Source organism: Coffea arabica, chromosome 1e, assembly GCF_036785885.1.
Source record: "Coffea arabica cultivar ET-39 chromosome 1e, Coffea Arabica ET-39 HiFi, whole genome shotgun sequence".
Taxonomy (NCBI): domain Eukaryota; kingdom Viridiplantae; phylum Streptophyta; class Magnoliopsida; order Gentianales; family Rubiaceae; genus Coffea; species Coffea arabica.
Genome location: NC_092311.1, coordinates 43,040,362 through 43,053,413, shown reverse-complemented (window position 1 = coordinate 43,053,413; position 13,052 = coordinate 43,040,362). Strand labels below are relative to the sequence as shown.

Sequence of the window (13,052 nt, the reverse complement as noted above, 5' to 3'; positions counted from 1 at the left end):
TGTTTAGTCAATTGATTCCTGTGTAGCTCCAACTTAATATCATTTGTAAGGTGATGAAACTTGAGATAAAGCACAAGTCAGAGACAAAACACTAATGGAGCCTATAATTCCTTGGCACAAATTTAAAACATGATATATTTATTTGAGCAATTACGGAACACATGACATGAACTGAAAGTCCTACAATTTTTTTTTTTTTTTTCGTTAGAGGTATCCGGGCCTACACCCGACTATTCCTCTAACCCTGAGGAGAGCAGGCCCCATCGATCCTCAGGAAGATACCCCAGGCTGTCCAGCTTCGGAATCGAAACCAGGACCGGCGCCTTAACTAAGAACGCGAAACCCAGCCGAGCAACCCGTGAGGGCTACTGAAAGACCTACAATTGATAAACACAAATGAGGCTTCAACTGTTTCTTTTCTTCTTCGTTTCAAGCTCATCAAACATTATTGATTACTTAGGCAGAATATTCAGTAATGAATTGTTTAATGATTCCCATCAACTTCTTGGAAGGTTCAGAGTTGGGATTTATAGTGAAAAACCCATGTTGCTGTCCCTCAAATTCCTCATACTCAACTTTCTTTCCCCACCCTTTCAACTTCTTTGCATACTCCTCAACTCTATCTTTCAATAAATCACTTCCTGCACAAACCACCAGGATTGGATCAAGATCAGCTGTTTCAAGGTTGGGGCTTAAGGGTCCAAATGGGTTTATTAGTGGATGGTCAGTAGTCTCCCCAGCCGGTACTGATAGCCTCCAGTACCTAATTCATCAATCAAAAATAACAATACATATAACTTACGAAATTCAAGATGTTGCACTTGACAAAATCACAAAATTTACCCATTTGGATTGCAAGTTTTTGTAGAAAAATATACTGTGAGGTAAAAAAGTGATTACAAAATGTGTCGAGAAAATTTTTCTACGAAAACTCGCAATTCAAACAAGGAATTCACATAATCTGTATGTAAAAGTAATCAAATCTTAATCATGAGTTCCTTAAACAATTACAATCGCTATCACTTTGTGTCGCTTTCGACGGGCATGACACGTTACAACTACTACTTTGCATCACTTTTGACCCGTTCAAGTTTATGTAATATGAGAATCGATAAAAACGTAAAAAGTGATCTATTTTATATTTATTATATAACTGAAAAACAACCTTTTTATTTTTGTTTAAACATGTATGAGGTAATCTTGGAAAATCACAAAAACCCTTAATAAAAATTTGTAATTTATCAAAAAATATCATTATGTGTCTAATTAGCCAAAGGGAGAGTATTTAGTGCATTTTTATTGAATTAATGTATTCCAAAAAATATGAAATTAGTGCTGCATAATTAGCCAGCCAGCTGACCTGTCAATGAGCTCCCAATTCAAGAATGCATCTTGTGGCCCTTCAGCTTCGGACTTGGTAACCACAGTCCCGCCAAAGAAAGGAGCCAGAAGAACATAGCCCTTTACTCTAACCGGTGCCAGCTGAGGTGAGCCGGCTCCAAGCTTAACCGCCAAGTTATGAGATATATTTCCACCAGCCGAGTCACCCGAAATGAACACACTGCCAAAGTCAGCTACATCAGTGAGCCATGTATCCTGCTCCTCAGCCACGGCTTGGGCCTGAAGCCATTTCACTGCCATGAACCCATCTTCAATAGCAGCCGGAAGCCGGTTTTCCGGCGCCAGCCGATAGTCAGGAGATATGATCACCGCTTCAAGCTCCTTAGCCAGCTTGAAGCAGTAGTTCTGGCAATTGGGCCATGCACGTGAGCCAATGCAGAACCCTCCTCCATGAATATAGTAAAAGATCGGGAGCTTCTTCAACGACGTCGCTGTAGCCGGCTTGTATAGCCGGAGCTGAAGATTGCGTTCCGGGTCGAAAAAGGCGTCCTTCCAGAGCACAGAGCCGTCGTCTTCTACAGGTACTTCGAAGCTTGGTTTGGTGGACCGGACAATTGAGCCGTCGCTATAGACTCGGAGGGCTCCCCGGCATTCGTCCACCTCATACGGTTCGGTGGCAGCGGCAGAGGCAGCCGGCGGAGTCTCAGGAATAGCCGTATCCGACATGTTTGATAAATTGTCTGACAGAAAAATTATTACTAGGAAGAATTTTTTACGTTATCAAAAAATAGGTGGGGGTTAAATAGTATTGATGAAAGTCCTAGTGGTTTAGTAGGACAAAAGGGTTTCAACTACTGATCATGCTGAATTGGAATTTTTGTTGGCATTTTAGTTTGTGAAATATATTTCGTTTTAGGATATTTGTGGATTAGGTTGGAAATGTTTATGTAAGCAAATTCTGAGTTAATGTGGTGCCAGAAATAATGGACAGGATTAAAGACAAAGCTTGGTCTTCCACTTGAACCAAAAGGCTAATTGCTGAATCACTTGTGAGTTCTATGCTTCTTCTATTGGTTTGTTGCTTCAATTTTTTGACGTGTTTCTTTTGGTGTTTTGAGTTTTGCTCTTTTGTTGAAGCCGAATTGATTCTCTATCCAAGTCATTTCTAGATTGGTTCTTTTAAAATTGCGACGAAATGTAATTACCTTGCAAAATAGTGAATTTATGGTTCAAAAAAATGGTAAATTATTTAAATTTTAGTACTATTATGAAACAAATGTGCAACTTTCTTAAATTTAAAATGGAAAATATAACATTCTTCGTATCATGGTGGCCGGAGGAGAGTGGATGAGAATAACCATTATAAGACTCTTTTTAAAAGATGGCCTACATGTTAGTCTTTGCTCATGGGCAGCAGAATAGAAAGCTGGCAGGCCTGTCAGATGGAAACTTAGGTAATTGTATGGCTAAGATTTCCATCTTATCAGTTAGGTAATGATATGGCTAGGATTTCCATCTTATCTAGACAAATGGATGGCAAAGTGATAAGTGATTTCTTCATAAATGACAGAGTAAATACGGCAGCTGATTGGGTTCATTTTATGTCTTGAAAATAACATGGTGACAGAATTGAACTCTTCCTGGCTGGCTAGCGTGGATCCAATATACAGTGGATGTAATATGCTTTTGCTTTTATTACCAACCTTCTGTAAAAGTAGATGTTTGTCAATTGATTTAGAATGAGGATGATTAGTTGTCTTTGCATGTAAGCTCCCAAACAATAATTAGATGTCTTTGAATGCAAATTATGCAATCCATACATACATATACGATCTAGTATATAAGTCTGTTTCTTTTTCCTTCTTTTTTTTTTCTTTTTTTGGGGGAAAATATAGCACATAAGTCTTGATACAAGTTCATTTTGGATGGTGCTGTGTTATTGTTTCAAATGGAAACATCATTCCATCCTAACCACCAAAGGCTGGAGCTTAATAAGGTTGGAAATTGTAGCAAGACTAGAAGGAAGAAGGCAGTAAAATGCTACCAAATACCATGTTTTGTGGGATTACACAGGTTGATCTAGAACGTGATACAAGACCAAGTGAGATGCATAAGTAGCTGTCTGCAATTGTTAATGGCTTACGGTTGAAACATGGAGGGCAGAAACAATCCACGAGAGTCTTTGCGGCTTTCAGCTCCTGTTTCTGTTTCTGTTGTTAACTTGATAGAATTTTCCCAAAAGAGAAACTGATCGATTACCTGGACTACTATTTTCCCACTTTCAGTACAATTTTTCCACCTTTTTGGGTGTCCTATAGCAACAGACAGGTGATAATATGCCATACAAATCATACATATTGACCAAGTCAGGAAGTGTAGATAAAAATGATACTAACACCCCGCCCCCTACCCCCCAAAAAACCCAAAAAAAAAGGGAACAAAAAAAAAAAAGAGAGATGGAAACTGTTAAGTGGACCAGTAAAGATGCTAAGAAGATAGTCTTGAATAAATGAATTAGGGATATGACATTATCTTCCATATTAGCAATTACAAGGGGAGAAAGCAATTCTGGGGGTTCTAAAGTTCTTTACAAACGTCTTGCATATCCAGAGCCTCCGCACTTCTTACACAGTATCAAACCTGTAGAATGATAACTTTAGCTTAACAACACGAAGTGATAAAAATGCAACAATATCAAGTTTACAAACAATGTATTCTTAGACCTGTTAATGATCAGAAATATTAATTGTCATACACAGTTGAAAAGTAACAAACCTGCACCCTTGCAGACCCTGCAATCAACCAGCCCTGTTTCCATTTTCATCTTACCATCATTGCAGAAGACACATTTGGTACCACCTGTCGTCAATTACCAAAGAATAGTTCATCAGCTATGGGGGAAATGACTACTAACACGTAATGAACACTACCATTTATCAACAAGTATCTGAAATCATCATGGCTTCAAATCCAAAAGGACTACAGATATTCACAGAAGTCTTCAAGCCAAACAAGAGCGTGATTACGTACTCATTGGTGACCCTAACATAATTCGATCCACTTATGTATATACCAGGTTTTAACCGATTGGAAAATTTTAAAAATGCATTGAGCTAAATAAATCGTTCAAGGGCAATAATACAAAACTCATAAAGGACAAGTAATTGGTCAAATGAAACCATAATAAGGGAATAGCTAAGGGGAATAACTCGTCCAGTACCACTATATTCTAAGAGTCTGTGGGCTGCAGAGCAACACCACCGCTCAAACATTCCAGAAACAACATGTACTTTTGCCTAACTATCCCAACTTGCTTCCACCAGTTAAACTCCTCTTGATATATTATGATCGAGTATGTACACCTTGTAATGTAGTTGACGCTATCAGGTCATCTGATTTCTGCTTCTTCACTTTCCCGGGTAGTGCCTCAGTATACCATATGGCACTTAAAATGACTTTGCTTATACTTTGGTGACGGAAGCTGTAAGTAAGAGAGTCAAGATGATTGATTTAGTTACACTTCTAGATGGTGGTTGAGAAGTGTTTCCATGTGTCTGGCCACCGGCGCATATGTGATTGGACACTTGAGTTTGATAGACATAAACAATAAGGCAAATGACTTGGTGGTTCATATTTGAACTTTATACAAAGATACAGAGGGCTAAGGGTCAGCAATAGGATAGTTTAATCTAGAATCTGTAAAGAGCCATCTCATAGGGCCAATGTCAAAATAGGATTCCCTATGTGCTTGTTGAAGTCAAACTATGTACACCTGGAACAAACAGACCTTTCTAATATTCTAGTTAGGTTTATGAATCTAATTAGAAGTTTATACTCATAAAATATGCTCCAAATCTTAATCCTTTATCCTTGGAGTCAACTACATAACATATTGTTAGGAGAGCCTAAAATTGCCCAAAAAGAAACCAAGTGGTATTTTGTCAATCACTCAGAAGCAAGTAGTGAAACAGCAATCCAGTATGACTTATGCAAACGCACATCATAGAGGATATTAAACTAGTAAATTGACTTAAAAACTCCCAAATTGAATTGTAGCAGCTCTATTTTCGTTTTGCTTATGCTTAACCAAAGGTGAAAAAGAGTTACTTAAATCCTGTTCAATTAGCAATTTTGAAAGGTTAAGGTAGGTACAACTTTAAATACCATCTCAAGGATTATGGTGCTAACAAGGGACAAAGTATGATCTTCATTCTTGACCTTCGTCTTACACCATCCTACCCATTCCTCACCCTTGGAAATCAGTTTCTGAAGCCTTGCAACTTCTGATTATTAGGTTGTCACTTTGATTCCACATGGTGCCTCTATCAGTCTATTTTTGCAAAAGGAGCAGCTCAGGCAATATTCTGTTGAGTCAGTTGAAGCTAAGCACCATCCGAGAAAGAGAGAAACATGGTCTTCTTTATGTACCAAACGAATTACTATGAATTCTGTCAATTGGAATGTAACCATTCATACAGTCTTAGAGCCAAGTAGCTAAAATTTCCAATATGGTATCAGTTGGAAATTCGTGAATCAATTGTACGTCAATTCCTCAAATTAAAGATGCTCATTTTGACACTGTTCTAAAAGCATATATCTGATTAATACAGACACACTTTTGAACGAAGTAATACCAGATTAATATTCCACAATCTGCACTTAGAAGTTTATTTTCAATTTCACTGTTTCTTTAACAGACTTAAGAGATTTCTTCTCATTGGACATAGATTTTTCATATTATGAAAAAGCAGAACTTCAGGCTATAAACCTTTAAATCACATCTGGTTAAAAAGATTCCTGAAAAATTCTACCTCCCTATTTACTTCTTCTCTTTCTTTTTTGCTTTTTTAATCAGAAAGCAAAAGAGTAGCTTATATTTTGACATTGAGATGCTTGATTTCCACTTTTCATAGCCTTACACACAAAACATGCCAACCAAAATCTGCAGTGATCATCAGCATTGCTCGACCAGAAAAACCAAAAAATTTCACCTTTGTGGGAACACCAAATAAGACATTAGAGAGAGAGAGAGAGAGCATGTCTCGAAACTTAACTCTCGACTTGACTTGACTTATAAAGTTTCCTGCCAATCTGCATTAGATTTTTTGTGCATATAAACGAAAACACCAGTTTTTAATACAATAATGTAAAATTACACATAAAAATTCACTTGCAATCTACATACAAGTCAATTGTGCAGACTAAATGCACGTATACTAATGTATAAAGAATTTCGTTCCAAGAAAAAGAGATTACCATTTCCAGCACACCTGTCACAAGGAACAGGATCCCCCTACAAAACCACAAAAATAACAGCTTTTTAGCAAAAGAAACAAAAACAGTATGCTTATAATTTCAAGCTGCACTAGATAATCCTAAAGCATGAAGAAAATTTAGTGTTAAAAAAAGAACGACCCTTTTGCCTAATTAGCATATGAAGCTAAATCAAGCAGAAACCACAAAAAGATAACAAATTTAATCAACAAAAAGGCAACCTTGAGGCCAAGAAATAGGGAGAGAACAATGGCAGCCAAGACACTAACAGTGGCAAGAAAGGATTGGGTATCAACAGGGGGCGTATCAAGGGCAGTGAAGAGCAAAATTGGATGCTTTAGTGTTGTAGTTGTAGCAGTGGAGTGGTGTGGAATGAACTGGAGCTTGGAAGAACAAGAGGAAACTGAGGAAAGAATTGAGATTTCTGAGTTTGTCAGCAATTGAGTGGGAAAAGAAGAGCATACCGTTATGGGACATAAAAAAGATGATGAGGTTGAAGAAGATGATGAGGGAAAAGAGTGGAGTGAGGAGTGAGCCAGTGGTTTGGCCATTGAGGGGATATAGGCATATGGAGTAAGATCAAATTTGTTTGTGGAGCTCAGGTTTTCCTTGGCCTCTAAAATCAGCTGCTTCACTGCCCTTTTTTTTTTTTTTTCCTATTTTCCTTTTTTGTATGTTGTTATTTCCTTTCTTGCATTTTACGTTGATTCACTTTTTTTTTTCTTTTTTACTTCTGCTTCTTTTGAACTATTAGACCTTGGTCTATCTTTCTTCCCGTTATTTCCTTTTCCATTGTTGCCATTTGGTTGGTGTTTGAAGAGAATAATGCAAACATTACATAGTGATAAGCTCCCACTAAAGTCTATTCTAAATGCATGGTGAAAATTATTTGATCTAGGTATTTAACAAGTAGTAGCTAGAAATTTTTTTCTACCTCTCAACCTATAAAAGCCTTTTCAGCTCAATAAGTATTCTATTAAAAGTTTGACATAAATCATAAAAAGAGAGAAAGTAAATAATTTAAAGCTAATTTTTAATAATTTAAAGAAAGTAAGTTGTGGTGACTAGGCATGTTGGCGATTTAGAACAGTGAACTACATATTTCTTTCAAGCAAAATGATATTTTATAAGATACCCAAGTTTATGAGCAGAAACAAAGTAAAAATTATTTATTTTTATTATTAACTATTTTCACGTTTGCATATATTGCTTAAGTAAGTCAAAAAATAAAGTAAAAAATAACCAACTTCCTTGTTTTTAACTATTCTCACGTTTGTGTACATCGTTTGGGCCATTGTCATGTCATAATTTTCAATTATTTAGGCATTTTCATAAAATTTAATTACTTTTTAAATTTTTTTTTTGTTTTGAAGTAGCTATAGTTATTCTTAAGCAAGACCATTTTGGACTGCTATATCTAAAATTGTCAAGGCAAGGATTTTTTACATTACCATATTATTCAGGAGTTTTTGAAATCAACATAGTGCTGTGTTTCAACTCGCACATGATAAACACCACACATGTTTTTTAGCCTATTTTTCTTTAATTGTTTGGTATTTTTACACTTTAGGATGGTACAATGCAGTTGTAAAGTTAAAAACAATTTGGAGAGAGAGAGAGAGAGTTAAAAAAAAAGGAGAAGAATAATAGAATATAATCCTTATACTCACTTGATGATACTAATGTTTTAAAACTAAACTATTTGGTGATAATATTCTTTTAAAAGCATATAGTAATATACATCAACTCGGTTGATTTTCGAGTTCGTCCAATCTTTCAACTCACAAACGTTAAAAAAAAAAACCACCCATTTTAATGCAAACCAGAAAAGTCAGATGTTTCAATTAGCAAACCATTAAATTGAGTGAATTTATGAGAATTATTTTCTAGACCTCTATTTTTTTTTTTGCTAGACCTCTAGTTATCAACCCATAAATTTAACTAAATAATAACAATTGAATTTATTATTCTCATAATCCTTATGCTGTAAATAATTGGCATGAAAGGGCTCAAATTTCATTTACCATACAATGAGTTTTTTTTTTTCTTTTTGGGAGCATTCAATGAGTTTTATTGAGCTTAATTTGGTCAATGTTTATTTTATTACTTTACAGTTCACTTTTTTTCACTTTTTTTTTCTTTATTTCAAACTTTCCTCCAATTTTCTTACCTACGCTATTTCACTAAATAACCAAAGAGAACATAATGATTAATATTTTTAAATTTGCTATCTTAACCTAAAAGTATGAAATATATTAATGTTAATGATATATTTAGCTTTAAATCTTAGTTAATTACTCTTCAACTTTGATTTACGATTTTAGAATACTTGCATGTTTTATTTAAGATTACAAATTTACCAGTTTAATTAATTATACGAATCACTCAATCGCTTCATGTAATTTTTTGATTTGTATAATTATCTTTTAGATCACAAAAATTAGTTTTAACATATTTATGATGTCATGACCCTTGACCACCTTTTTTCGGTTCGACAAAATTTGGTCTGGGTTTCAAAATACAACGTCCCCCCATCGCCAGCTCCTCTGAGAACTCTCCATTTCCTTGAGGAAGAAGAAGAAGAAAAAAAGGGATACTATCAAGGCGCAATTTTTCTTCGAAATACCACTGTAAGCTGCTTCTCATGCTATCAATTGTCAATTTCGTTCAAATCATGTATAGTTTATGTACAAGATTGAATTTTTTTGCTGGGTATTGTTGAATGGTCCTGTTTTAATTTTCTTGGTATTTCAATATTTCATCTGCAACTTTGTGACTATTTGCTCCATTTATGTGGAAAAGGCTGTGGATATGGTTGAAATAGAAAGTTTGGCCCTGCTTTAGTTTAGGTTGAGCAGAAAAAAAAATCGTTGTTTTTGCCCATGCACATCAAGCTTTTGATAAAATGTCCACATGAGAACCCAAAAAAGGAAAAATGCAAAGGAAAGAGAGATTTTCGTGCTGTTTGTGTGTTAATGTGCGAAATTGTACTTGTGTGCATCACGCGCGAGGAGGCGGCATTAGAGAGGAAGCAAAAAGAGAATATTGTGGTGTTAGTGGTTGCAATTTGGGATTTTAATTGATTGTTTCTTGAATACAATGTGCAATTTATTGTCATTGAATAAAGAAGACAACAAGGGCTGTCTATAATACATTTTTTCTACACCTGACAGTTTTATCTTTGAGCCAAAGTTTCAGAAAGTAACACTAATTTAGCCCTGTCATGCACTTTGCGCAGCTACAAGTGCCTAGGAGGAGGGGGAACAAAAGGAAAAAGTGATGCTTGGGATTTCTTATGGGGAGCTGTTTCTCATAATTGGAGCTACTGCTGCTCTAATTGGTACACTATTGGCTATTCCTCCTTGTATAGATTTTGATCTTTGCATCTTTTTTGATGATTACCTACATATAATTGATGTAGATTCTAACTGCGATGAAACAATGTAGTTAGTTGTATTGTTTGCTATCAAGACAAAGTGTGTTGTGTTTTGCGGTTTTTCCATTTTTGCTTGGATGGCTTCAAGGATGATCCTTTGGAAATGATACTTTCTGTCTCTTGCTCTGGCATATGTGCACACGTATTAGAGTCAATGTTGAATTGAGGTTTATGTGTTGATATTCATTGCTGTAGTTCAGGCCCAAAGGATTTGCCAATAATTGCAAGAACCGCGGGGAGGTTAGCTGGAAGGGCAATTGGATATGTCCAAGTGGCCCGTGGCCAATTCGATAGTGTTATGCAGCAATCTCAGGCTCGTCAGGTCTCTCTCTCTCTACATGCACATAGATATATGTCTCTAAATGTTTGTGTCTGTCTGTCTGTATAGAAAGCACATGCATGGCATAGTTAGTGGTTGAGGTTCACTGGCTAGACAATTAAAATGTAAAGTGCACTTTGTCTTTCAATGATTTTTGTAGATGAGCTGTACTAATTTTGTGTTTTGTAGGTGCATAAAGAACTACAAGACACTATTTCCCAACTTGAAGCTATTCGTCATGAGATTCGAACTATATCTTTTATGAATCCTGGTCCATTAACTCGGAGCCTTGTGGACAATGCTGTGAATACATCTCCTACAAGTGGTATAACTTCTTCTTTTAACTCTTGTTCTTGAATAGCCTGAATCTTCCCTTTTCAGGTTTTCACCTTATTGCATGCCCCAACCCACTCTTTTTTTTCCTTTGGTTTGACTTAGATGAAACTGGGCTGGGAAAACCAGGTAAAGAGAGCATTTCAGCAATCCCCACTGCTAAGGTTCATCGTGTTGCTAAAAATCTATTTCCTGTAACATCATTTATGTTTCTTTTAGCAGCAAGTTTTATCAGTAGGGTTAAAACTATGTCTTTCCTAGGGTTATGCTTCACGGACCTCTGCCTCATCTGACATGCACAGCCAAGCTACTGCTTATGCAAAGTTGGCTGAATCTAAGTCATTGAACCCTGCTTCTGTGAATAATGAAGTTCTGAATGAGCTAACGGATGAATCTGGTCTTACCATCCTACCAGTATCAGCTGAAAGTGCAGGATTGTTGGCAAGTAAAAAAGGTGTGAGCCATTTTCTTGTTTTGGTTTTTGCCAGTTTCTGTCTTTCTTCTTGCTCTCTATTTTCTAAATGTGCTTCTATTTATCATCTAGACTTTTCAGTCTTTCTTTTGCTCTTTGTGTGATTTAGAGGGTAATTTCCAGTAGTGACCTATTATCTGGAATAGCAAGTGAAATAACTTTATGTTTGAGGATGTTCTAAAAGGTAACTTAGATATGTATCTTACCGTATCTGTTGGTGACATTAAAATAAACTTTCATTTCCGTGGTGAAGTTAAGATATGAACAAGTATTACTAGTTTTTATCAGGTGTTTGTTGCCTGAATGATATAGTAGAAGCTGAGGATCCTGGATAGGCGTTGCATTTTATGAAATCTGCTTGTTTTCTTTTGAGCATGTCATTTTAGAATATACTGCTTCACTTGATCTTGGAATTCAAGACTCATGCCGACGAAGATTAGGCAAGGATTCATGAGGTTTGGAGGGAGAAGTGCGCCCACCTAACTGGCCTTGCTAGTTAGTACAGATTGGAGGCAGTTGGCAAGAGGATGTCATGCTTACAGGAAAGTGTTATTTTCTTTAGCAAGGACTGGGAGATAGAGAAACAAAACTAGCTAGCTAGAATAAACAATCATGGACTCTCCAATGTTGCAGGCTATCGGATATGCATCATTGGTCTCTTTTTGTTTCTTCCACAACGTTAGGCCACAATCTACTGCATCCATTGATTACTAAAGCTTGGAATATTATATTTTGTTTCTTTTACTTGTTGAAAGTAAATGTTGGGCCGTTGAAAGTGCTCGTGGTTTAGCCTTGTGGTATATGAACCTGATAGTTTTAGGTTATTGATGAATCTGCTATGACTAATTATGCCACAAAGCACTTATTGCTGATAGTGAAATCAGATACGGTGATGGGATCTGACATAGTTTTGGAAGCAGTCTTGGAGGCAGAGGTGGCTCGTAATGCAAAAGACTTCTTTTCACAACCTCAAAATCTAGAAAAACTTGAATGAGAAGGTATTATTCTCTTATCCTGATTAAATAGTTTGCATGTTTCGATTTTTGCAAACTATAGGATGTGCCATTGGAGTATTATCAGTTTAAAGAAGAATTATAAATGTTCTGAAAAATAAAGAGAATAAACAATTATTATTAATTTCATTGTTTTTGGTAGACATTAATAGAAAGCTGTGACCTGTTGTTTCTTTTTAGTGTCTTTTCCGTACAGTTATTTTACCCCTGTTCTTTCTTTTTCATTGACCTTGAAAGGAAGATATCTTTGAACTGTAATGTGGCTGGTTCTGGCTTTGATTCCAGGCTGTTTGACAGGCTTAGCATATCCCAGATTTGAACAAATTTTTGTACGACAATCCAGCCAGCAAGCTAGCTAAGAGGATTAAACTCGGTATTAGTTGCAACTAACCACATCAACCTTATGTTCTGTCAAAGAGAAGCTGCCTGCAGTAAAACGGGTTTTGAGAATCTCTGTTGTGCTGTTCTACCTTCGCCTCTCGTAAATACATGAAGCATCATTTCAAAAAGGAATGTATGATGGTCTATGCATTGTACTGGCACCTTACTATTAGATTGTGAATGTCAGAGATGCCCTATGGTGCACTCTTACTTTTACCTGATGAATGTATCCGGCTAAAAGCTGTTTTTCCCTCTTTCTCTGCTAGATTTTGTTGTCTCTACTCTCCACCATTCAGGCTGTTCAGTTCACTGTGTATGTATGTATCTAATCATGGTGAGCTTTGTGCTTTTTTGTTTCGTAATTGCAGATTAAGATGATTTCTATGTCAATGTTCACTTGATACTTTCTTATTCGACTCTGGGTATTAAGCAAAAAAAAAAAAAAAAAACAAGAGATAGCATTCACACTTCTTTCTTAACTAG

At 36.2% G+C, this 13,052-nt stretch overlaps 3 protein-coding genes across 3 annotated transcripts; 1 reads left to right on the top strand and 2 right to left on the bottom strand.

The window, feature by feature from the left end:
• Positions 1-107: 107 nt before the first annotated feature.
• Positions 108-2,509, bottom strand: LOC113704576 (strigolactones hydrolase CXE15). The gene is made up of 2 exons (XM_027226467.2): positions 1,361-2,509; positions 108-763 (listed from the first exon to the last, which is right to left on the bottom strand). Exons 1-2 carry the CDS (start codon positions 2,065-2,067, stop codon positions 457-459), a joined length of 1,014 nt encoding a protein of 337 aa, XP_027082268.1. The 5' UTR covers positions 2,068-2,509; the 3' UTR covers positions 108-456.
• Positions 2,510-3,826: 1,317 nt separating this feature from the next.
• On the bottom strand, positions 3,827-7,220 carry LOC113704581 (uncharacterized). Its single transcript, XM_027226471.2, has 4 exons — positions 6,837-7,220; positions 6,598-6,634; positions 4,117-4,200; positions 3,827-3,981 (listed from the first exon to the last, which is right to left on the bottom strand). Exons 1-4 carry the CDS (start codon positions 7,164-7,166, stop codon positions 3,929-3,931), a joined length of 504 nt encoding a protein of 167 aa, XP_027082272.1. The 5' UTR covers positions 7,167-7,220; the 3' UTR covers positions 3,827-3,928.
• Positions 7,221-9,212: 1,992 nt separating this feature from the next.
• LOC113704588 (uncharacterized) lies at positions 9,213-12,625 on the top strand. The gene is made up of 8 exons (XM_027226487.2): positions 9,213-9,245; positions 9,854-9,955; positions 10,247-10,373; positions 10,560-10,695; positions 10,809-10,867; positions 10,965-11,157; positions 12,060-12,173; positions 12,474-12,625. The coding sequence occupies exons 3-7, from the start codon at positions 10,350-10,352 to the stop codon at positions 12,167-12,169; spliced, it is 522 nt and encodes a 173-aa protein (XP_027082288.1). The 5' UTR covers positions 9,213-9,245; positions 9,854-9,955; positions 10,247-10,349; the 3' UTR covers positions 12,170-12,173; positions 12,474-12,625.
• Positions 12,626-13,052: the final 427 nt, after the last annotated feature.